Raw genomic sequence first — 23,308 nt, forward strand, 5'->3', positions numbered from 1 at the left:
ATGAATTTTTGTTAATAACACCATAACCGTATAGAGGTTCATGAACCTTTTACATGTTGGCATATGAAAATTATTTATTGTGGTGAAGAAGAAATCAAAGCAAAACCATTCAAGTAACCACAAAGCAAAAGTAGAGAGAACTATTTCTCTTCAATATAAAATTTCAAAATATTAAACAACACAACACTCACATTTTAGACTCTAACTCCACTAACAAAAATCAAAAGGACCACACGTCCACGTCTAACTACAATTCTAAAAGAACCACGAAACTACCAAAATTCTAAACAAACTGGGATTCCTGGTTTGACTCAAACTCATGTAGTAGCTAAGTGGCTGAGCCTAAGTTGACTCTAAAATAATATTAGTAAAGAATTAATACTAAATTAGTGCAAGAAGCAAAAAGACAATCGATTGAGTGTGAGATTCCAATCCTATCTTAATCGGCAGTTTCGGGGAAATGAGCTTAAGGGAGTCCAATGGAATAAATGTGCTCTATAGATGTTTTATAGGCTCAATGTGTTTAAGGGCTTCCTCTCATGAGTGAGCGATGTGCTCCTAAAACACGTAATAAGGTTTCATAATATAAAATCTCATAGTTTCCTTGTTTGGGTTAAATTCTTTTATATAGTGAGATTACTATTGAGATTTATATTCGGACTTGCTAGTTCTAAATTAATGCTTCAATATCTTTTATTTCTCTTGGGAAATTATATATTAGCCCCTATTTCTTCCTTGGGCTACCTTTTGTAGCGTAAAAAGAGAGGTAAAAAATATACTATATTTCTCTTGTATTATGGGTTAGAGGCAAGGTTTTATGTTCTCCTCTCCTCTTGTAACTTTTATTCCTATCAATAAAATTTGAGGCGCTGCCCCGGGTTCCAAGATAAATTTCGGGTTTAAAAAAATCTAAATATCATTTTTCATGCGACTAATAGTTATAAGAGGAATGCTAAACTAAAGGATGCTCTTGTGAAAGTCCAGCCCAAGGACACCCCATTGGATCCCAGCAAGGTTTAAAATTTCAGTTTCGGTACCGGTTTCGGACCCTGAAATTTTGAAAATTCGATCGGAATTTCAAAATTTCGGTTGCAATCTGGTACAAAACCCAAATTCAATATTTTATTCAATATTAAATTTTGGTCGAAATTTCGGTGAAATATTAAATTAATATTAAAAAAACAGATTTTTTGGGTCAAATTTCAGAAAAACCGTAATTTCGACCAAAATTCGGAAATTTCAGCCGAAATAAATGACCGTTTCGGTTTTGGGTGATTTCGGTATCGGTCTCCACCGAAATCTTCGGATTTCGGTCGAAATTTAAAACCATGGCACCCCATTGGATCCAAGTACCCCGAATGCAATTATGATGGCGCTTAAAAAATGTGTAATGTAATGGAGATATAAAATTCGTTGGGTGATGATGATCACTTTCATATTCATCATAAGAGGAATGCCATCCTTAATGGCACCTTTGCAAAAACCTAGCCGGAAGGACGCCCCATTGGATCCACGTCACCCAATCATTTATTATGCAATGAAAAAAGCAAAATTAAAAATGTAACTGTAGTTGGATGATGTGGATCCAATGGGACACCCTTGCGTCTGAGTGTTTTATAAGGACAATCTTCAGTTTAGCATTCCTGTCATCATAATTAGAAAAATGCTAAACTGAATGCCGCCCTTGCAAAAAGCCAGCCACAAGGATGCCCCATTAGAGCCTTTACCCAACTGCATTTATAACGGGGAAGTAAAGTATCTGCCCCTTTTTCTTCCTTGGGCCTTCCCCCTCCCGTGTATTTAAGGCAATGAAAAATTAAGACTACTAGTTTTACACTACAAGTGGGTGGTCCAGGGAAGAAAGGGGACGAATATATCATTCCTTATAAAGGCAATGAAAAATACAGCATTAAAGGAATGACTTAATGCGGGTAGGTGTAGTGGACCCGGGCTCCTTTTACTGCTGGTTTTTGCTCCGTTAAGATTAACCTTAAATAATCTTAATTGTAATTAAAGATTGAGCTTATTGGTATCTAAAGAGGTTCTTTCTATTCTTAATTGTAATTAAAAATTGTAGTGGTATCTAAAAAGGTTCTTACTATCAATCAGGCTCAAGTTGATCCTGTTATATTTTATGCTTGGCGGCCACGCTATGAATAGCACAGAGAAAATGAAAGACACTCAGATGCTTTGGCATGAAATATTGGGTTTTAATGTTACAAACGGTTTTATTCATGTTTGACAGCAACGAAAATAAATTTCATGGAATCCCTCTTAAACCAGGGTGAGAGGGTAGCATAGAGGTCAGTGAAAGTGAGATTTTATAGGGCGGCTCTGTTTGGTTAGATGGGATTTTAGTGGAAGTAGTAGTAAAAAAGGAGGTGACAAGGGTGCGATATGTGTAGACTTGTCTAGAGAAGATTAGGGGAATTTTGGCAGTGTGGTTGGTTAGATGTCAAAGCATGTGGGAGAATGGAGGGGTGTCATTAACAAAATAAATAGTAGAAGAAAGAGAAAGAGGAGAGAGAAAGAGAGAAAAAAGTAATGATTACACATGGCATATCATATTCTACTCTTCTCCCCTCTAAAATTTACCAAAAATAAGGTTTGGCATTGGAAAAGTAGGGGAGGGGACAATCCTGCCACATAGGCGCCACTTAAGCAAAAAGCTAGTAATGATGTATCTTCCATGTCTAGTAGTCCAATGGGATTTGAGCTAAAAAATGACAAGCAAACAACATTTGGTATTTCATATTCCTAGAAAATGCTCAGCCGTCTTCCCTACTTTTTTCAACCAAACAAAACTGTATATTGGGAAGTGATATATCCGCCCTCTTGATCACCAGGAACACCCCCTCAGTGTTTATAGCAATCAGGGCATTGAATTCTTCTGACATAAGTACAACAGGGGTGTTCCTGGTGATAAAAAGGGGTGGATATATCCATGTTTTCCGGTCCTTTCCATCAAATCTCACTCATCAAAACCCACAAAGCTCTATCTCTCTGCCACCCAATGAGCCTCTTTCTCACACTAGGTAAACAGAAATTCCATATGGAAACAACCAATTACTCTAAAAGCTTAAGTTGTTAGAGATGGTGTTATTTAATCGTTTTATACTTCAAAACTCCCCTCATGTTTTTTTTTTTTTAAATGGTAAAAACTTATTAAATTGAAGCAGCCATAAGCCCATGACCAAGGCAGTCATGGGGCTGGAGATACAAGCATAAAGAACAGTGGAACATCAATAGATACTCCTCAAGGAGGAAGAAAATAATAATAATAATGAAAAAAAATAATCTTAAGTCCGATCTAGTTATCCTACTCGAGCAAGGTGATCATCATCTTTATTCGCCGATCTTCTAACGTGATGAAATCTAATCACATGACCCTCAATCCGATCTGAGATCTCATCATAAAAATCTCCAAGAGCGAGTGGATCGGCCTTCCAACCATCTAATGACATTTTGGGAACACTCCCTCAAGCGTGGCCCATCTTTTTGGCTTGGCTATACATGTGGATTTTTTTATAACAAGGAGTTGTTGGGTTTTGAACCCGGACATGCCATTAGGCAATAGCTCTGATTCCATGTGAAAACAACCAATTACTCTAAAAGCTTAAGCTGTTATAAATGGTGTTATTTAATCATTTTATACTTCAACATTTCGTGAAATTATTTTTTCTTGGTTTCCAAACATACCCTTTTAATTTCCTAGATCTCGTATTTCCCACGTAGTTCGTCAGTCAAACCAACAATTATCTTCTCAAAGTAACGGAGAGTGTCTTTTCCGGTATGTAGCTCCGCGAGCTAGGAGCGGGCATATTTGGTAGCCATGAAAATTTATTCTATGGAATATTCACGGGCCCCGTGAAAGAGGAGCTGAGAAGGAGTCGGAGGGGACTTCACATACCAGTTGAGACCATAGAAGGCGCATGAAAAAATTCTAAAAAACTGTGAAAAAATACACTACTTCAAAGTGGGTTTTTTCCTCTGTTTTACAGGGACTTTTCTTGCTCCCCTCACCTCTCACCATCTCAATTCTTTCCTCTAAGCACATCTCTCACAAGCTGGCCGCACTAACATTCCATTGAATATTTTTTCATGGTTGCAAAGCATGCTCTAAGTTTTATAGGATGACATGTAATGAGTCCCCAAAGAGATTAAAAATGACTAGGAGAAGGAAATTTATGGCATGTTTATAAACTTTTTTCTTCGGATATCATTGTTAACTCGATTTATCTATAGGACTGTTTGTTTTGCAGATAGTGGAGAAGAAATACCCAGTAGAACTCTCACCATGTAAAATGGGGATGAGAAGCAGGAGTTCCTCTCATGACAGTTTGTTCTTTTTAGTTAAGCGAGAAATCTGGGATATGATCCTTTGTTTCCCTATTCTTGTTTTAAATGCACATCCAAACAACGATTGATGCAAGATCCATGTATTTCTAAGGGTCCGTTTTGGCTATGCAGATTTTAAAATCTTGGATTTCCTCAAAATTCTAGATGGGAGACAATAGAAGAAGGAGAACATCTGTTTCACTTCTCTCTAGAATCTTGGATTTTAAGTAAGAAATCCAGGTTTTAGAAATCTCTCCTCGATCCCGAGATTTCTAAAACCTGGAAGCATGAGATGATCTCCTACTCTCTTGCTGACAAAAGGAAGGGCGAGAAGTTAGAAAAAGAATGCAGGTCTCCTTCTTCTCTCGTCTTCCATCTATAATTTTGAGGAAATTTAAGATTCTAATATCCACGTATCCAAACGGCCCCTAATATTATTTTTTTTGGCAAATCATAGGTATTCCATGCATAAGATTTTGGATCTTTAAAAAAATATCTATATATACTAATAGAAAAACTTGGATGGTCACGGTGGTTTTTTTTTTTTTTTTTTTTTAAATGGCAAATGCTTGGATGATGACGAGGCTATTTAAAATCTTATAAATGTAAAATTTATAAGTATAAAATACCTTATAAATATAAATTCCTTTATAGCTATTAATTAAATATTTTATTCATACAAATCTCTCTATTGCTACAATAAATCGGGACACTGTGCATGAATATCATTCATGCAAAAACACGTGTTTTTGTGACAATTACTTTCTTTTGGTCGGTATGCTAGGATTGAACCACCTCTAGGTTTTAGAACAAAGCCTTAACCATTGAGCTAATCACTTTTATCACAATAAATATGAGAGCAAAAAAATGTTATAGATAAATATAGACAAATTTACATAGGGATTAGCTTGGCAATTTCGCGGAAAGTCATTTCGTGGCTTACGTTTGTAGGAGTTGCGGAGCAAACTGACCATTTCATGGACACGTAACAATAGGAATAATATGAGGGAATCAACTGTTATTATTCTAATTACTCTTGAATAATATAACTTAGTACTAATTATACTCTAGAGAAATACATGGACATTCAACTTCTCAAGACATCATAAATTTTGATTTAACAATTACAACAAAAATAGGGCTGTTCATGTCAAGTTGTCAACTCCTTAATGATGTAATGATATATGAAGTAGACAAAGAATTTGTTTTGTTTATGGTTGAGCTGGGGTTAGGCGGACCCCACCAGATATATTAATAAGAAACGAAAGATATACATGAGGCTCAAAGAGCAACCCACCAGACGAGACGAGGTAGGAAAACAAAAGAAAAACAAAAAAAGCAGAGACAGGAGCTACAAGAGAAGCACCGTAGAAAAAACAGCAAATAGACTACGCAATGACCAAGATCAAAGAGAACTCAACCTGCACAGAAGCCTACCCCAAAGACTACGAAGCGATTAGCCTGATTTGTTTGGTAGAGTGAGAGATGGTCAATCTGTTTGTCCACCAATAAAAGAATACCCTCAACCGTTTCTTTCCTGATTATCTAATGAAATGGAAGTGGTGATGCCATCATTTCACTTCTGTTGCGATGCTCTCCAATACGATCATCTCTTCTTTAGAGTCATGCCTTTGTTGATGTGTTTCACTACTGCCTTCTTCCTTGTTTTTACACCAAAGAACAATGTAGAGTCCACCCACTAACAATACAACCCCACAAACACTGCCAAAAAAATAATCAAATCATATAGAGGATTTGTGATGATTTATTTAGGGCATGTTTGGAAACTATGAAAAAATATTTTGAGGAATATTAGTACGGTCACTTGGGAGATGTGGCTGGGGAAGGAGAGATTTGAGAGGGTGGAAGTGAAAGGTGCATGAAAAGCGCCTAAATAGGGACAAAAATGAGTAAATTTTTTCCACTGTTTTTAGGAATTTCTTGTGTTCTCGTCATGCTCTCTCCACTTGTGCCCTCTGAAGTCTCTCTCCATCCCTCCCCCAGTTCCTAGCTATTTTACAATTGGGCCTATATGAATATTGAAAGAGCTATGTAATCCCACATATTCGGCTAAGAATATCAACTTAAACTACTAGATTTAATTGGGCATTTAAAGATCTAAAGTACCTTCCAACAGTAATCACTTCGCCTAAGAGAAACATAGACAAAATGATGTTAGTAACCAAGGACAATGGAGTGAACATTGCCAAGAAAACCGGGCCCTTCTTTTCAATGACCCATGCCTGTAAATAGAACGTTATGCTGGTGACGACAATCCCCTGCCATCAACAATTATATCAAGTTCTGCCTAAATAAGTTTGTTGAACATTGATATCAATTGAAAATATACACAATTCTTATAGATTGCAGGTTTTGCATATAATAAATCTTAAACTATTAGTCCTGGAGAAATCACTACACCACCACCAAAATCGGTTCTTATTGATAAATAGGGTTGTTTAACATTGAAAATAATAAAATGAAATTTACTTTTATGCTCCATCCTAAAATGCAATTACTAAACCAAGACCATGTAGGAAGATTAATGGCCTTGATTTCACATACATACCCCATATGCCTACCCGTAGGGCTGAAAAATTGCTTTTTTATCATCATAAAAGTTAGTTCCTGCCTTTATCGTTATTTTGAAAAAATTAAAATAATTTGCAAATGGGACACAAATTTTCTATACCTTTATTAGGTAACATGTTGGACGGATCCGACATGATCTCTAAAATTAATCTAAGGAATGGGTATCGTAAAATCAAGATTAGACCAGAGGGAGAGTAAAAATAACCTTTAAACATGGGGAAGTGACACCCAGCGTCAGTATATCAATGGCAAAAAGGGGGATCATGTACTTTATGTCAGAAAAATCCAGAGGCTTTGATTGCAAAGTACACTGGCAAATGGGTGTCCCTGGTGATAAAAGGGGCGTAAATATCATTTCCCTAAACATGGGCTATATGAGTAGTTAATGACGTCATGTGGGCTTCAAACGTACCCCAAGTACTTTCAAGAGGGTGATGAACTAATCAATAAAATCCTCATTAGTTTATGCATAGTGGTATACTTTGACAACATATGTATTTATAGTCTTACAAGGATCGAAGAACATGTCAGTCACTTGAGAGAGGTGCTTACCGCATTGAAGAATAAACTCATCGTAATTGTGAAGAATTGCAATTTTATGATAAGAGTCATGTTTTTTAAGCTTTATTGTGGGCAACTAAGATTAATGTAAACAAGGAGAAAGTAAGGGCCGCCTGAGAGAAATTGACACATAAGACTATTAGTGAGGTGAAAAGTTTTCATGAGATGATAATCTTGACAAGAGAAATTTCTACACTATAATAGGTCCTCATTATAAAATATATCAAGAAAGAAATTATTCATTGGTTAGAGGAAGGTGAGACAAGATTTGCAATCATCAAAAGACCTTTCTTAGAATTTTGCTCTTTTAAAATTTATTTAAAGTGGAATGTAATGCTTCTAGTATCAACAGAGGGTTGTGGTATCCTGAGAGGACCAGTTCCATGCAAGATAGATTTAAGGTGCCCTCATAAGATTTGTATTCACACCCTTTTACTCATCTTATACATGTAGCATTGTCTATTGACAGGTTTAAAATACATAAAAGGAGTGCAAATATAAAAAATAGGAGGAATGCTAAATTAAAGAGCATCCTTACAAAAACTAGCTAAAAGGGTACCCCCATTCCACCCTCTCCACAGAGTGCATTTAAACACAGAAAAATTTAAATTAAAGGAATAATAAATGCACTTTGCTGAGAGATGGTCTAATGGTGGCACACCTGTCGATGGTTTTTTGCAAGGGCGCTCTTCAGTTTAGTTTTCAGGGTGGAGATATCAGCTCAGTGACTTACGCAATATGCGATGGAAAGTAGTCCAACGTCCAAACCGAGCTTCCATCGAGCAGAGTTGTGCTCAAAGGCGATGGCCACGAAAAATGACTGGATGGTGCTAAGAAAACACTGCATTGCGGTGAAGAGAAGCTTCGAAGGATATTCTTTCAAAACTCGACCCTGTATATAAAAATATAATGCATCATATTCATTGCACCAAAGCCTTATATGATTCTTCACGTACTTGAGAGAAAATAGAGAGTAGTGCAGTCATATCATAAAAGGTCTTAGTGCTTCTTCCAATGCTATTAAAATTCGTCCTTATTTGTTAATAAAATTATTTGAAGTAAACAAGGCATATATTTGTTAATACAGACTCTTGATTGGATAAGTCATGATATATAGGGAGACCTAGTGTGTCCTGGTATGATGCAGGATGGAGATCTTACTAGCAAGATTGAGACGTGCAGCAATCAACAACTTAAAGAAAGAAGACGTACTTATAGTATGTTTGGCCAATGAACTAGAATCATCAGATGAGGCCTAGATCAAGGGCGATGGGACAAAAAAATAAAAGATAAATTTATGATGGCCAACAGTATCCATGGACACTATCACCATACATGTGTAAGGGGCATTCATACCAAAACATGGTCGTTCCTGTTAACAAAAACAAAAACTCTATGCAAATAATTTTTAGACGGTTAGCTGCTAGCAAAATGGTATTTCGTTTGGAAAAGAAAGCCTAAACCACTGTTGAGACACATGCGCATGAAGACAAGGAAGTGAGCTCAAATCCCCACAAAATGCATAAATCACCCTGGAAATGACCAAATTGTTGGCCAATTTCACTTTCATCTTTATTTTCCAAACGAAATCCCGTTTTCAAATATCAAGAGTGGTACCGTTTTGACGGCACTTGACGGCCGGGCACCATATAAAAACTCCCTACTATTAATAGTTATTGACAGCTGAGATTCTCATATGATGATAGCGCATATTTTCCGACGAAAATATCAGCAGGAAAGAGCAAGAGTAGGGATCATTTGATCTAGACTCGAGACACAGCATTTATTTTCTAGAACTTGCTATAGATGTCCCGTGGAACAAATTCTAGCCCCATTGGACGATTTTGACTCTCCAATTTGTAGAGATATTCTTGAATTGGAGGGTTAGAATCGTCTGATGGAAGTTGAGTTTGTTCCATGACCAATCTATAACCAAGGTTTTAAATTTCGGTTTCGGGGTCAGTTTCGGTCCCCACCGAAACCGAAATCCCGAAATTCAGTTAAGGGACTCGAAATGTCGGTTTTGTGGGCTGATATTTCAAACCTTATCGATAACAAGAAGGCCTAAAGAAATAAATGATTTACATCATTGAGCAAGTGGCTTCCACTTGTACTTTTGCTCGCTCACATTTTTTCATAGAAAAGTATGTGCAATTACCATATAAAAATCCTATTTGACTGATGTAAATAAATCGTAGATTGAATCAAAGTTGGGGTTTTTGCCGACAAAATAAATGAAGGAGATTAAGCTTAAATCTCTATTTTTTTTAGGAAAATGATAAATGCGCCCTTTTCATTACTTGGGACACCCAGCTACAATGTATCTATGACTGGAAAAGGGCTGATGTAATTCACATTTAAGGAATGAAGTGACCTGATTGCCACGTACAATGCAGCTGGGTGTCCCAAGTTTTGAAAAGGGGCGCATTTATCATTTCCCTTTTGTTTTGTGTGATTCCCTAAGGCCCGGTTTGGTTTGTTTTGGATTTTGGTAACCAATTATCAACCCAAAACTGTTTATTGGACTCAAAATTATGTATAATTTTGAGTCCAATAAACAGTTTTGGACTATCTGTTTTCAAAATTTACAAAATTTAAACAAACAAGGTTTAAATGTATCAAAAATGGGGCCTGTGTATTATGATTAGAGAAATACAAAACTAAAGGATGCTGCTCTATTGGATCTACATCACCCAACAACATTTATAAGAGCATTGAAAATGGTTATTTCAATGTTGATTGATTTTCCCCTTATTTTTTTGCTAGGTAAGTTGGGATTGAACATCCAACCACTGAAGAACTAAGTCTTGACCATTCCCTCCTACCTCAAGGTCATATATTAATTAACCAGTTGGCTAATAGAATTCCCAAAAAGCATAACAGCCAATTAGAAAGGAAAATACAGGACGAGATTGTCCCATTATGCTATTGCAAAAATCAATATCCATGAAAAAAACAAAATTAAACAAATGGTAAATGTGGTAACATGACATGGATCCAATGGCTGAACTTGCAGCTGGGCTTTTGCAAAGATGCTTATTAGTTTGGCATTTCTAAAATTTGCCTGTGATGTGTTGCAGGAATTCAGGTTCACGTGTTGGGATCCAACCCAGATTCAATTTGTTGGATTCGACAAACCCCAAAAAAGTAGGATTGGTGGATTAAATAAAATAAAATTTAAATTTAAATATATATGTGCACACACATATATTCATGAAAAATTTGAGGATTAAGGGTCAAGATGTTAGGATTTTTATTAAAAGTGTCGAAGAATAAAGGAGAAGTCGATGTCCAAAGGTGGAGGATAGAGATTCTAGAATCTTTATTAATAGATGATGGACTGTGATTTTATAAAAAGAAAGTTTAGAAGAAAACACGTTTAAGGAGAAGATATACAGGATTCGAAATTTAAAAGAGACAACGATGTGTCGGATTCACATGAGAAAATAAGATTCATGCAGGACACGAGTACAACACCAATCCGAAAGTGTCCCATGTGAATCCATGTCCAATTTCTAGGTGTGAGATCTCACATTGGAAAGGGATGAAAAGTTACTGGGCTATATATGTGGATTTCTCCTCTCCATGTGTAGACGCGTTTTTAGCATCTCCAAGGGGCAGGCCCCGCGGAGTAGGTCGGGCACGGTTAGTGCTGCTGGAAAACAAAACCCGGGAGGGTAGATGACCCAAAACCGGACAATATCTACACAATGGGGTCGGGGCGTGACATAATGGTATCAGAGCGGGACCTCCCATCTAGTACGGTGTGCCAGCGATGACGATGGGCTCTAAGGGGGGTGGATTGTAAGATCCCACATCGGAAAGGGAGGAAAAGTTACTGGGCTATATATATGTGGTTTCTTCTCTCTCTCTGTAGACGCGTTTTCAACATCTCCAAGGGGCAGGCCCCGCGGAGTGGGTCGGGCACGGTTAGTGCTGCTGGGAAACAAAACCGGAGATGGTAGATGACCCAGAACCGGACAATATCTACACAGTGGGGTCGGGGCGTGACACTAGGAGTGCAACTTGGGTCGGGTAAAACCCGACCTGCATCGACCCGAGCCGAAAATAGCATGGGTCGTGTTTAGAAATCATGGGTCTTTGGTAGGGTCGTGTTTTAGTTTAAAAACTCGGTTCAATCTTGGGTAGGGTCGGGTTTAAAGAAAAAAACCTGAAATCCAAAATCCGACCCGATTTATGTAGGCGTACTATGACATTTTTAATTATCTCTTGAATAACATAGCAAATTATTTTTCAATATAATGATATAATTGTTTTCACTGAGGTGATCATGTTTGTGATGCGGAAATATAGTTTCCTTCGTAAATTTATACACTTGATACATAAATTTAGAGATTTTTGGTGTGAAGATTTGTTTGTTTTTTTCTACATCGCATCAATGTGAAAAAACCCTACCCGACTCGACCTGACCCGAGAATTATCATGAGTAGGGCCGGCTTTGGGAACCGTGGGTTTTCCAGAAAAAAACCCAACCCGACCCGGTTCTTCAAAACCTGACCCGCCCAACCCGAGTTGCACCTCTACCGATTTGCATGTCAAAACTTGTCGGCCCGGATTTAACATAGGAGGCAAAGAATCCACACAACACAGCGGCACAGCCTATATGTCATCTATCATTTATACATTTAGACTTTGATGGATATTTCATTTGCTATCTTTATTTAATGTATTGCGGTCGTGCTTGCTTTTTTTCCTAGTACATATGATAGAAAGAGGTTACCTGTAGCACCGTCCATAAGGACCAGAATATGTTGCCAACAAGCAAGAGGAAGGATCCCGTTATCCAAGTCTCACTCGAATGGTGGCTGCCTTTAGAATTATGTTGGCCCAAGGAAAGTAAACGAGGGCCCTTGTAGAAAGCATAAGTCATTGCTCCGCCCAAGCACACTACTATACCCACAACCTTCGCTATTCCATTCAAGCTCTTCACCTTCACAACTTCCATCCTGTGCCAAATAAATATTCCCCAAACATGAACAAAAATGTGGAATTACAGATATTTTTAGGCTCAGCTTTGTTCAATGTAAAATTTACCACTTAAATGGGCGTAAAATTGCGTACTACCAATTTACCGAAAGAAATAGAAAATGACAAACAAGAGCGATGAAAATGTAGGTCTTTGTTGGAAATGTAAAGAAAGAAAAAGAAAGAGAGAAAAAACCTAAGGGTTCCTCCACAAGATTTGGCCACAGAGGGTTATACAGGGCTTAAGATCAGGTTGACCATATTTGTTGATGGACAATAGGTGAATATTCCAATATGCATGTGAAGGGGTGTAAATATCATTTTTAGCACTTTGTTCTAATCATATGGGGACAGTAAGTAGTTTCAAAAATAGAAAAAGTAATAATAAAAATGACGAAAGAATATTGATGGCGTCTGAATCCGGGTTGGAGATCGCGCTGTCGGTAGAGGGCCTCCGCGGGGTCTGCAGTCACAAACAAGAGGGGGTCAGGGGGTCTGGGGTGGGTCCTGGACGACCACTTCGACACCCAAGTCAGATCCTTCGACAAATCAATATAAAGAACAGCAAGAGGGGAAGGGGTTTTGGTCAGGGTTACCAGGGCCAGCGCGCGAGATCTTTTCTGGGTGTTTGAGCGAGTGGGTCGGAGGGGACTAGCATGGAGAGTAGGATTGAGTTCCTAGCCTCCTCTGTTATTGCCTCGCCTCTTTTTCCGATGTTGTGGAGCGGGGAGTGGGGGAAGTCTTTTCTTTTAGAAAAAGGTGGATCCCCTCTCTTCTTCCTTTCCCTCCCTTTTAAAGGGAGGTGTGCGGCCCTTTTCATTATTATGGAGAGAAAACCTTCTTTTGCGGGATTGGGCCGTCCCCCTACGTGGCTTTGACGGCCATTTCCTTCCATAATTTGTGATGATGAGGCCTGGGCGGCAAGAGGGTGACACGTGTCATGATTGTGTGGTCTTTGCCGTTTTCCAACGCCATTCTTCATGATGGTTGGGCTCTACTCATGCATGGATGACACGTGGCGATATCTGGGAGCGTAGCTGTATTTGTATCCCATCAAATATAATATCAGAAGCAAGATCAAACCACTCCAACTTGACATTAGTATAATCCAGACCGTTTACTCAAGCCCTGTTTTTTTGGGATTTTGAGAACAAATGTGGAGTCCAAAATTGATTATTGGGCTCAAAAGTATGTTTAGCCATATTTTTTGGGTTTTTGAGGACCGGTTGTGAGTCCGAAACTGATTATTGATTCAAATTTACATTTAATTTTGAGTCTAATAGTCAGCTTTGGACTCACAATGGGTTATCAAAATCCAAAACAACCAGGGCCTTAATTTTGAGTCCCATAATCAGTTTTGACCTCACAATCTGTTTTCAAAAGTCTAAGGCCCTGTTCGTTTGAGACTGATAACCAATGGTGAGCTCTAGAACCGATTATTGTCCTCAAAATTAATGCAATTTGAGTCCAATAATCAGTTTGGGGGCTCACCATCTGTTGTCATAATATCAAACTAACAGAGCCTATAGTAGATGTAGGGGTGCAGTTTGGGTCAATCAGGTTGAGCTTTTGCTAAAAAATTAATTGGAATCAACCTGAACCCGACCCAATTTTATGGTAAAAGTACTACTCAAATTCCTAAAATCATCCCAGAGATTGCAGTAGTAGCACTGTGGATCAGTCTTGAAGACATTTGAGAGTCGCCATGAGAACCAAGTAGAACTGACAATGCTAAGGTCCTGTTTGTTTTGGATTTTGAGAACCCGATGTGAGTCCAAAACTGATTAATATTGGATTCAAATTTAATCTGTGAGTGATATTTTCGGACGCTGACCATGAGTATGCCTAGATACTCACAGTCAGTGTCCGAAAATAATGGCACTCCTATATGACTGGACTTAATGTCCAGTATTGGCATGGACAATTTTGATTAGGCCTAATTACGGGTGCAATTAGGGTCGGGTCAGTCAACCTTCTGCTAAGAAATTAACCGGAATCAATCCAAGCCCGACTCGATTTTATAGTATAGACACCCCGAATTTTGCTCTGGTCAAGCATGATTATCTATCTAATTATAATTATCAGGCCCCCTTGTTTAGTTGCACGATGTGTGCTACGTGGACATGATACATGATACGATCCATTGATATGATCGGATGATCCTAATCCATCGGTTGATGCCTCATGATGGTTTACAAGATTAAGGGGCTTGACCACAGTCACATTTCCCATGGTGGGCCCATGGGATGGTAGGACACATTTTTAATTAATAAATTGTCGCATCCCACGGTGGGCCCACTAGACCGTTCCTCTAAGGGAAGATGGCCCTCTACATTAGGTTGTAATTAGAACTTAGAAGTTAGAACCGTGGGAAATGTCCCGTTCCCTAAAAACCCTAGGGCCCCACCCCCATCGGATAAAATCCCCCCTTTTAACGGAGTTACCCGAGTTTTCTAGGCAAAGAAAAACGTTAAAGGGGGTGGATTTATCCTCCAGCAGTGAACCATTCTCACGAAACCGTTGGGGGAGGGGGGGGGGGGGGGGGGCAGATTTTATTTATCCGTTTTGGAGGTGGGGAATATCATTTCCCAAAGCTTAATCCTTTCTTAGCTTAAGACGTTTTTCTGCCTCTCATTGGAGTTTCTTTGCCTTCAAGGGTTTAGTAACTATGGTCACACTTACCATTATTGGCGCAATCTCCCTTTTTTTTTTTTTTTGTTTGGTAATGAAGGGTGTCCCCGCCCCCTTTGGGGGAGGACTATTTCCCTACGGATGCGCGCAATCACCCGGAAACCACACGCATCGGGTAAGCAAGGGGGGGATTCGAACATAGGGTAAGCAAGGTTGGGAGCAAACCCATGACTTTACCCCAAAGAGCCACACCCTTCCGGGTTCGCAATCTCCCTTTTGGTAGAAAGGATAGCCAATGAAAGTGGGACGATAACTTTTTCTTTTGGTTTGTCACGGAGTACTTTATTTTTTGGTGCAGTCTCTCTCTTTCTGGTTCGGTGTTACATTTCTTAAATATACTTCTTGCTTTCACCTCTAAAAGTCTTTCTAAGTTCATGCTCTACTTTGAACATACATCTAAGAAGTAGGTGTTTGAGGAAATGTCTCTAAGATACAGAAAGCAAAGATACTTACGTTTGAGTCTGAATTGTACACATATATACCATGTGTAATTCAATTTCACTATGGTGTGACCATTAGGCCAATTCTTTATAGACACACAGAAAAGTGCGGCCAGGGGCGGAGCCAGGAATTTACACTGGGGAAGGGGGACTAATTTACACTTGGCTGCATTGGTCATTGGGGTCCGTGGCCATTAAACTGGCTAAGCATGCATGTACATCCATGCAATGTAAAAGGGATTTTGCAGAGCCTTGGGGGGGGGGGGGGGGGAGGGGGCTGGGGGATGGCCCCCTCATGCTATACGTGCCTCCCCCCTGAGTGTGCACAGGAATAATGTTTAAAAACTCCCACGTTTTACTATCTATGGTCATGCTTTCTATTATTAGGATCCTCCAAACTAAAAACCCAGACTAATCTTAACCACACGATCTCCCTCACTTAGCATGACAGCTAAGTCAGGAATAGCAACAACCTTTTAGCTTTGATTTCATAAGGTTGTTGCTACTCTAGAGATCACGTGAATTCTCTCTTCTCTTGCTTGTTTGGAGTTTTGATATCAAAGATATCATGACCTTGGTTGTTCTACCCCCTTCCTTAGACATTGTCCTAAGGATTAATTGGGGAGTGGTCTTGTTTCTTTTATTGTATCATCTTTCTTTAATTCATATACTAGTAGGTAGGGCTGAAACAGGGTCGCGTTGGGTCGGGTTTTTCAAAACCCTAGCCCAATCCTGGAACCCATTATCTCATCCCTGACCTGCCCTAACCCTAAGTCAGGGCCGAAAAACCTCAACCCATTGCCCGCCCTACAGGGCTCAATGCTTGCCCTGGCCCGCCCTGATTGGGCAGGGCCGGCCCGGCCCGGCCCTAATTGACCCTAGTGCAAATACCTGTTAAGAGTGCCAAAAATAAAGCAACCACTTATCATATAGAACAAAATGATCAATAAACAGAGAAAGGAAACAAAATAAGACAATATGAATTCAACAACATGACGAGCAACAGAGACAATTAATAATAATAATCTAAAGAAACATCACTCCAAGATAATAAAAAACATTAGCAAAAGAAACATGCACAGATGGTTCAATTCTATAATAGAAAACTTATGGTCGGGCCGGGTCAGGGTACCCGAGGCATTAACCCAGAACCTGACCCGACCTGAGTTAGGGTCTAAAAAATGAACCCTGACCCGCCCTCAGTGTTGGAAAATCCAGCTCTGACCCTGTTCGGGCTCAGGGCGGCTCAGAGCTGACAGGGCCAAACTTGCACCCCTACTAATAGGGGTCCACCTAACCCAGCTTACCGATAAAAAAGCTATTTGACCAGTTGTCAATGGTTTAATGGACATTTGTAAATCATGAAGATTTAGGGGCCCGTTTGGATACGCGGATTTTAGAATCCTGAATTTTCTCAAAATTGTACTTGGGAGAAATAGAAGAAAGAGAGCAGCCGTCATTTTCTGATTTCTAGCCCTTCTTTCCAACAACAAGAGAGCTGGCGATCGTCCCATATTTTAAGGTTTTAGAAATCTCACGATGCAGGAGAGATTTCTAAAACCTGAATTTCTTACTTAAAATCCTATAAACGTTGCCAGGACAGCATACCAGCATCTTGATCATGACCCTCTTTTATACTATTTTCAAACTAAAACCTGGATTCTAAAATCCACGTATCCAAACGGCCCCTTAATCTCTATGTAGGGCCACCAAAAAGGAAACATTCTAACTATCGTTTTAAAGTAAAAACATAATACTTACCTCAACAAAACAGCCAAGAGGAAGGTCATAGCAGGAAGGGTATTAAAGGTTGCAGCTCCCAATGTTGATGTAGTGTAACGGATGCCGACACCATATAGATTCAAAGTACCAGTAATCCTACAATTTTAACAACTTTAAACCATGAGAAATGCGAAGAAGAGGGGAACTGTTTTCCTTATTAAAATGACCAGAATACCCCTATTCCTGAGTAAACTTTCAGCTAGCAGACAATCTTTCTACGGCCAGGTGGCCTTTGTTCCTCAACCATGAGATGGGAGGTTCAATACCAGCTTATGTATAAAAAATATCCTCACACGCCATATTGGCCATGCAGAAAGATTATATGGTAGAACTCAAAAGATTTTTATGTGTAACGTACCCGAATAATGAAAGCATAAAAATCTTCACGAATACACTTGGTGACACTTTGAAAGCTTCTTTCCTAGACAATCCCCAAACATCAAGAGGTTGTTAGTAAGCAATAATGCGACAATTGGGTCATGGAATCATTCTTGGTGACCCGCTAAAACAAAAAGAATGAAAAAAGAAAGCCAAAAGAAAAAAGAAATTACTGTTCAATAATTTACCCTTTGAATACAATGGCAACGGAGACTAAGACTATGGTGGCAACCACTTGTCTGTAGAAAACGAACACGAAGCTGCTCAGGCCATGATTCATTGCAACCTTCGTGAGGAGAAACATTCCTCCATAAATGGCCTGGACGAGGATGACTACCAGATAAGGCATCTTCCCCTCCATTGAAAGAGGCATTCAAAGTGAGGAAGAACTGGAAAAAACAACAAGTTGTAAGAAAGGTAAAGATGGTGAACCAAGAGATTTGAAAGCTGTATATTTTCAATTTGGTAACTACAATAAAGTTCTAATTTGATTACATGTATACCAAAGACAAGCTAAAGTTGGCAGTGAATATTATTCTCTACATTTGCATTATACAATATATAAAGAAAAATCCCCTCAACATGAGCTTCACTCTTTTGTCCTTTTTTTTTTTTTTTTTCCTCAAGGCTTTTCTCTCTTTGATAACGAGTCTTTAGCAAAGAAAAACACTTCCAAAACAGAACTCCATTTCTTTTTGCAAAAAAGTCCCTCATGTGAAGAATGTATGCCGTTTAGTCACTGACAATTTCATATTATCAAAAAGTATTACTTTTAAAAAATAATTGCACAAAGTCCCCAAGAATATTTTTGTTGTTAATATTTGTAAAATGACAATTGTACGCTCGGTTTTAAGTCATTATATTCATCATTTATTTTTATCTTTTTAAGGGATGTCAAACTATCTTTGATTGATGGTAATTTGCTCTTTCAAACATGGCTTTGTTTCATTTTAATTATAGCTTAGTCAAAATATCACACGCGAGAAAGAGGGAGAGAGAGAGAATGCACTATCTTCTTTTTTTTTGAAATAGGTAAGCTGGGGTTAGGCGGACCCCGACCAGATATATTAAGAAAGATCAATAAAGATACTACAAGAAAACAGAAAAGCAAGCCCCTCGCACATCAAAAGAAGGGCAAACAAACTATCAAAAGGGAGCCAAAGGCCACCCAACAAAACGGCAAATACAAACAAAGGAGAACAACCTAACCACTTCAGCAAAATGAAAACAACAGCCACAACACTGCCAAAATTCGAACAGCTACCACAAAAACAAACAGCACCGGAGCTAACAGCAGACCCAAAAACACCAGCACCAAAAGCAGACCCCAATTCATGATCAGCCTCCCGGAATGAGCCCACGAAATGGGGACCTTATTCCAGTAGAGGGGATCGGGGAGATGGATGGCAGCACACAGGAAGAAGGAGGCTTAAGGAGGGAAGCAGCTGACTTTCCCTTTTTATTCTTCTTGCTCTGAACTAAATTCCATGGACCTTCAGACAATGGAGGCGATAAAGAGAGAGAAAGGTCCGGAGGCTTGGTCTGCTTTGTAGATGTCTCGGGGATATCTGAGCCAAAGACTGAGAATTTATTTCTAGATAAGGCACTATTGGTAGAAGGGGTTTCAGGATGATCCAAGCTGATCCTATTATGAGCAATTGGAGAATCAGAACTTAGCTGAACAGCTTTATCACTATCCTTAGTGATTGGCCTCCATTCCTTTCTGGATTGAACAGGAAACGAGATGGGCTGAGAGAGAAGGGGAGGAGGCATTTGGTTCTTAGGGCATCCTTCAGAAGAATGACTAAAATCAAGACAGGTTTTGCAAGGTTTGGGCTTCCATTCATATTCTACAACCTGAGTTTCCGAATGCACTATCTTCTACTCTCCAACTATTTCAATTAGGAGGAATGTCAGCTTCCTTTGCAAAATGGTGGAAGTGACGAAATTATGGAAACTTAAAATCAAGGTTTTAAATTTCGGTTTCGGTACTAATTTCGGACCCCACCGAAAAAAATAAAATTTCAGCGAAATCCGAAATTTGGTACTTCGGTTCGAAATTTCGAACCGAAATTCCGGCCGAAATTTGGTAACATTTTTTTTTTTAAAACGGCATTTTCTCAAAATCTCGGACCGAAATTACCGAAATTCCAAAAAAGGCCAAAATTCGGAATTTCGGGAAATTTCGGTTTCGGTCCCCACCGAAATCCGAAATTTCAGATTTCGGCCGCAATTTAAAACCATGCTTAAAATGGGATTCATGGCTTTAACCATGAGGAGAGCTGAGGGACCACCACATCATGGCATACAAAGACCACAAACCAGTCGTTTTTCCATTATATGGGTTCAGACTAATCTATCATCACTACTGACTAAATTGAAATGAGATTGTTTTTCTTTACATGTTTTATCTTTGTTTGGAATTCTGTCAATGGAATGTTTGATTGATTGAATGTAAGAGATGATTTGGGTGCTCTCAACAGAAATGGGTTACTGTGAAAATCCTTAATTCAAGGTTTTAGAGTCGTTTTATGCTGAGTGAATCACTATGTTATCGGGAATTTGAGTTGTAATGGTGAATGCTCTGTTTCCTGGATTATAAACTTGTGAGTTTAGAAAAGAAAATTCTAATTATCAATTCAGTGTTTCAAAATGTGGACGAGCGTCAAAATGGCCAAAGTAAATCCTAGTTGACTAGGCACGATGCAGTCGAGTACTCGCTTGATGCGGCTGAGAACGCAAGAGTTTTCCGGTTTCATATTGTTTGGTGACTAAAATATGGCCTTATTATCGGCAATTTAAACCTTTATTTTTTTTGCCTCTGTTAAATATGTTGGGTCAATCTGATTTCTATTAATTATTTTCCTGCTTCCATATGGTTCAATTGTGTGATGGTCTGCTTCTGGTAAGGTCATCTCATTCTCAATATGTTGGCTTCTTGTAATTCAGAAAAAGTATTTAGCGCTTGCCAAGGACACCGATGACCTTATTGAGCAGCAAAGAGCCAGTACACAGCTTGGTCGAACATACCATGGGAAATAAGGCAACTTTCCAACAGTGCCTTTCTATTGTGTGCTCTTATCTGTTGATTTTGTTTTGTATTGTTCTGATCTCGACTGCGGGAGTCTCCCCGTTTTTTTTTTTCCTCATTAATTTAATTCATTACTAATAAAAAAAACTATAGTCGTGGCATTAGTTTTAGTCTCGAAATAAAAACAACTCTTGAACGAATGAGAATTAGTGTATATGAAAGGAAACCAACGACAACTCTACCAAAGTATATATACACCTGAACCTATACAGTTTCCTAAGAAGTATGCTTTTGTCACAAAAGACTAGCTATCATAATAGGGGGGTTTTATTTAATACTCTCTCTCTCTCTCTCTCTCTCTCTCATAATCTCTCTCAACCTCTCTCTCTCCCACTAATATTTTTCTCTGAAAAAGTGCTTTGCTTGTTATTCGTTTCAAGATTTTTGATTTGGTGATATATGGGTTTCTTCCACTGGAGATTTCAGATCATGATAATGGTTCTAAAAAGGGAAAGATTTCAACAGATTTCAGGGATCAGATCTTACACAGTCTATTCTCACTCGTTTATGAACACATTTCCACGGCAGAAAATCATCTCATTTTTTCCTTTTCTTTTTTTTTTCTCTGGGTTAAGATAATTTCCTCTTGATTTTTGGGTTCTTACCCAAACACTAGAATCGGTCATCACATTCTGTTTACATGAAGAATCAGAATAAGATTGGAATGGAATGTGGATTCCAATTCTTGATTCCTTCACACCCTTAAATCAATGAAAAGCAAGCAATCTGCCAAATTTTTACTACAAATACAAACACTAAGGCCCTATTTGGATTGCAGGAATTTTTAGGACAAGAAAAATATTTCTAAAATTTCCTATTTGTTTGACACCATAATAAAGACCAACATGAACCAACCCTATGCAACTTCTAATAGTGGGGCCTTCAATTTATTATAATATCCCCCCAAATTAACCATAGTCATATCATTTACCTCTAAATCATGTAAAGAAATATTTTTCTTAGAATCCAAACAGGACCGACAACTTATCAATAATATTAGAGAAATACACTTAATAGCCATTTCGGAGAAAGAGATGACAAATTGTACCATTTTTCTGGTGATTAAGGACAAATTAGACCGTTGGCTAGAAGAAGAAGAAGATTAAAAAATTAACTTCAAATAACAGATATATGGTAGCAGGAAAAAAATGGATATGCTCACCTGAATTTGCTTGCATTTAACAAATTTATGAGACCAAAGTAAAGAGTTAATGAACAAAAAAAAAAAAAAAAAACTTTCTTACCTTCACAATCACAGGAACTACTTTAGGAGGGGCACCACAACCATCAATTAAAAGGAAGTATTTTCCACGATGATTCTCAACCACCCATTATACCGAAGCTCTGCTAAATCTAAGTATGGAAGAAAATCTTCAATGTAATCAGAAATTTTTGACGAAGAAGACTTGGATCTTTTGCTCAATTGAACGAGAGAGAGGGAGAGGGAGGGAGGGAGACAGAGAGATTTTATAAGAGAGAGAGAGAGAGAGAGAGAGAGAGAGAGGGAGGGAGACAGAGATTTTATGCTAAAAATGAGAAGACTCGAAGCAAGCCGCTTTAGCAATGGTCGTGCTTTTTTAAAGCCAGCTTTTATTTTGGACTATTCTCTCTGCCTTTTTTACCCATCATTTATTTTGGTGAGGTTTTATATGAGGTGAGCTCGTATGGTCTAGTATTTTTCAAAAAGCACTGCATCTGCATGCCCCACCATAGGATGATCCATACCGTCCATTTGATAGGCCACTTCGTAAAAGATTTTATGCAGATTCGTGCCTTGTTCGTTTCTTCTTGCGCAGGTGTCAGATAAAAGAAGAGAGTTTACAAGGGAAATGTTATCAGCACAATCAAGTTTTGATAGTTGCACAAACCCAGCTGTCTTTTAATACTTTATTTAATTGGCTTGCGAAATCTTTTTGGTAAATGTAAAAAGCTTTTGACAACTCTTTAACTACTAAAAGACAAAGATGGTTCGTGAAACTATCAAATATGATTCTGCTGATTTCATTTTTCTTTATAAAGTGTAAGACTCTTAAAATAACAACCTTTTTCCGGAAAGACTCGTGTTCTTATCCCTTCTCCAAGACTCCAAGTCGTCCCTTTTGTCGTTTTTCTCTCCGGTCTCAATTAAATTATAGGCGGCTGATAGGAAGACGGGATTTCGTTTGAAAAAGAAAGACGGTGTCTGTTTGATTTGACACTTGTGCAAAAAGACAAGATAATGAGCTCGCATGACCACAACGCAAAAAATAAAGTGAAAATGCCTACATAAATGGAAATGATATATCCGCCCCTTTTGATCACTAGGAACACCTCCTGTCAGTGCATCAGTGACTAAAGAGGGGCTGTTGTACTTATGTCGGAAGAATTCAGTGCCCCTGATTGCCACAAACACTGAGAGGGGGTGTTCCTAGTGATCAAAAGGGGCGGATATATCACTTCCCCTACATAA

General features: G+C 38.6%; 1 protein-coding gene across 1 annotated transcript; it reads right to left on the bottom strand.

The window, feature by feature from the left end:
* Nucleotides 1-5,441: 5,441 nt before the first annotated feature.
* Nucleotides 5,442-22,322, bottom strand: LOC143881917 (WAT1-related protein At5g64700-like). Its single transcript, XM_077385258.1, has 8 exons — nucleotides 22,104-22,322; nucleotides 17,957-18,157; nucleotides 17,749-17,811; nucleotides 17,370-17,486; nucleotides 12,233-12,458; nucleotides 8,225-8,383; nucleotides 6,466-6,617; nucleotides 5,442-6,060 (listed from the first exon to the last, which is right to left on the bottom strand). Exons 2-8 carry the CDS (start codon nucleotides 18,139-18,141, stop codon nucleotides 5,910-5,912), a joined length of 1,053 nt encoding a protein of 350 aa, XP_077241373.1. The 5' UTR covers nucleotides 18,142-18,157; nucleotides 22,104-22,322; the 3' UTR covers nucleotides 5,442-5,909.
* Nucleotides 22,323-23,308: the final 986 nt, after the last annotated feature.

Source organism: Tasmannia lanceolata, unplaced genomic scaffold (assembly GCF_043159265.1).
Source record: "Tasmannia lanceolata isolate RefF3 unplaced genomic scaffold, GAP_Taslan_0.1 ptg000007l, whole genome shotgun sequence".
Lineage (NCBI taxonomy): Eukaryota > Viridiplantae > Streptophyta > Magnoliopsida > Canellales > Winteraceae > Tasmannia > Tasmannia lanceolata.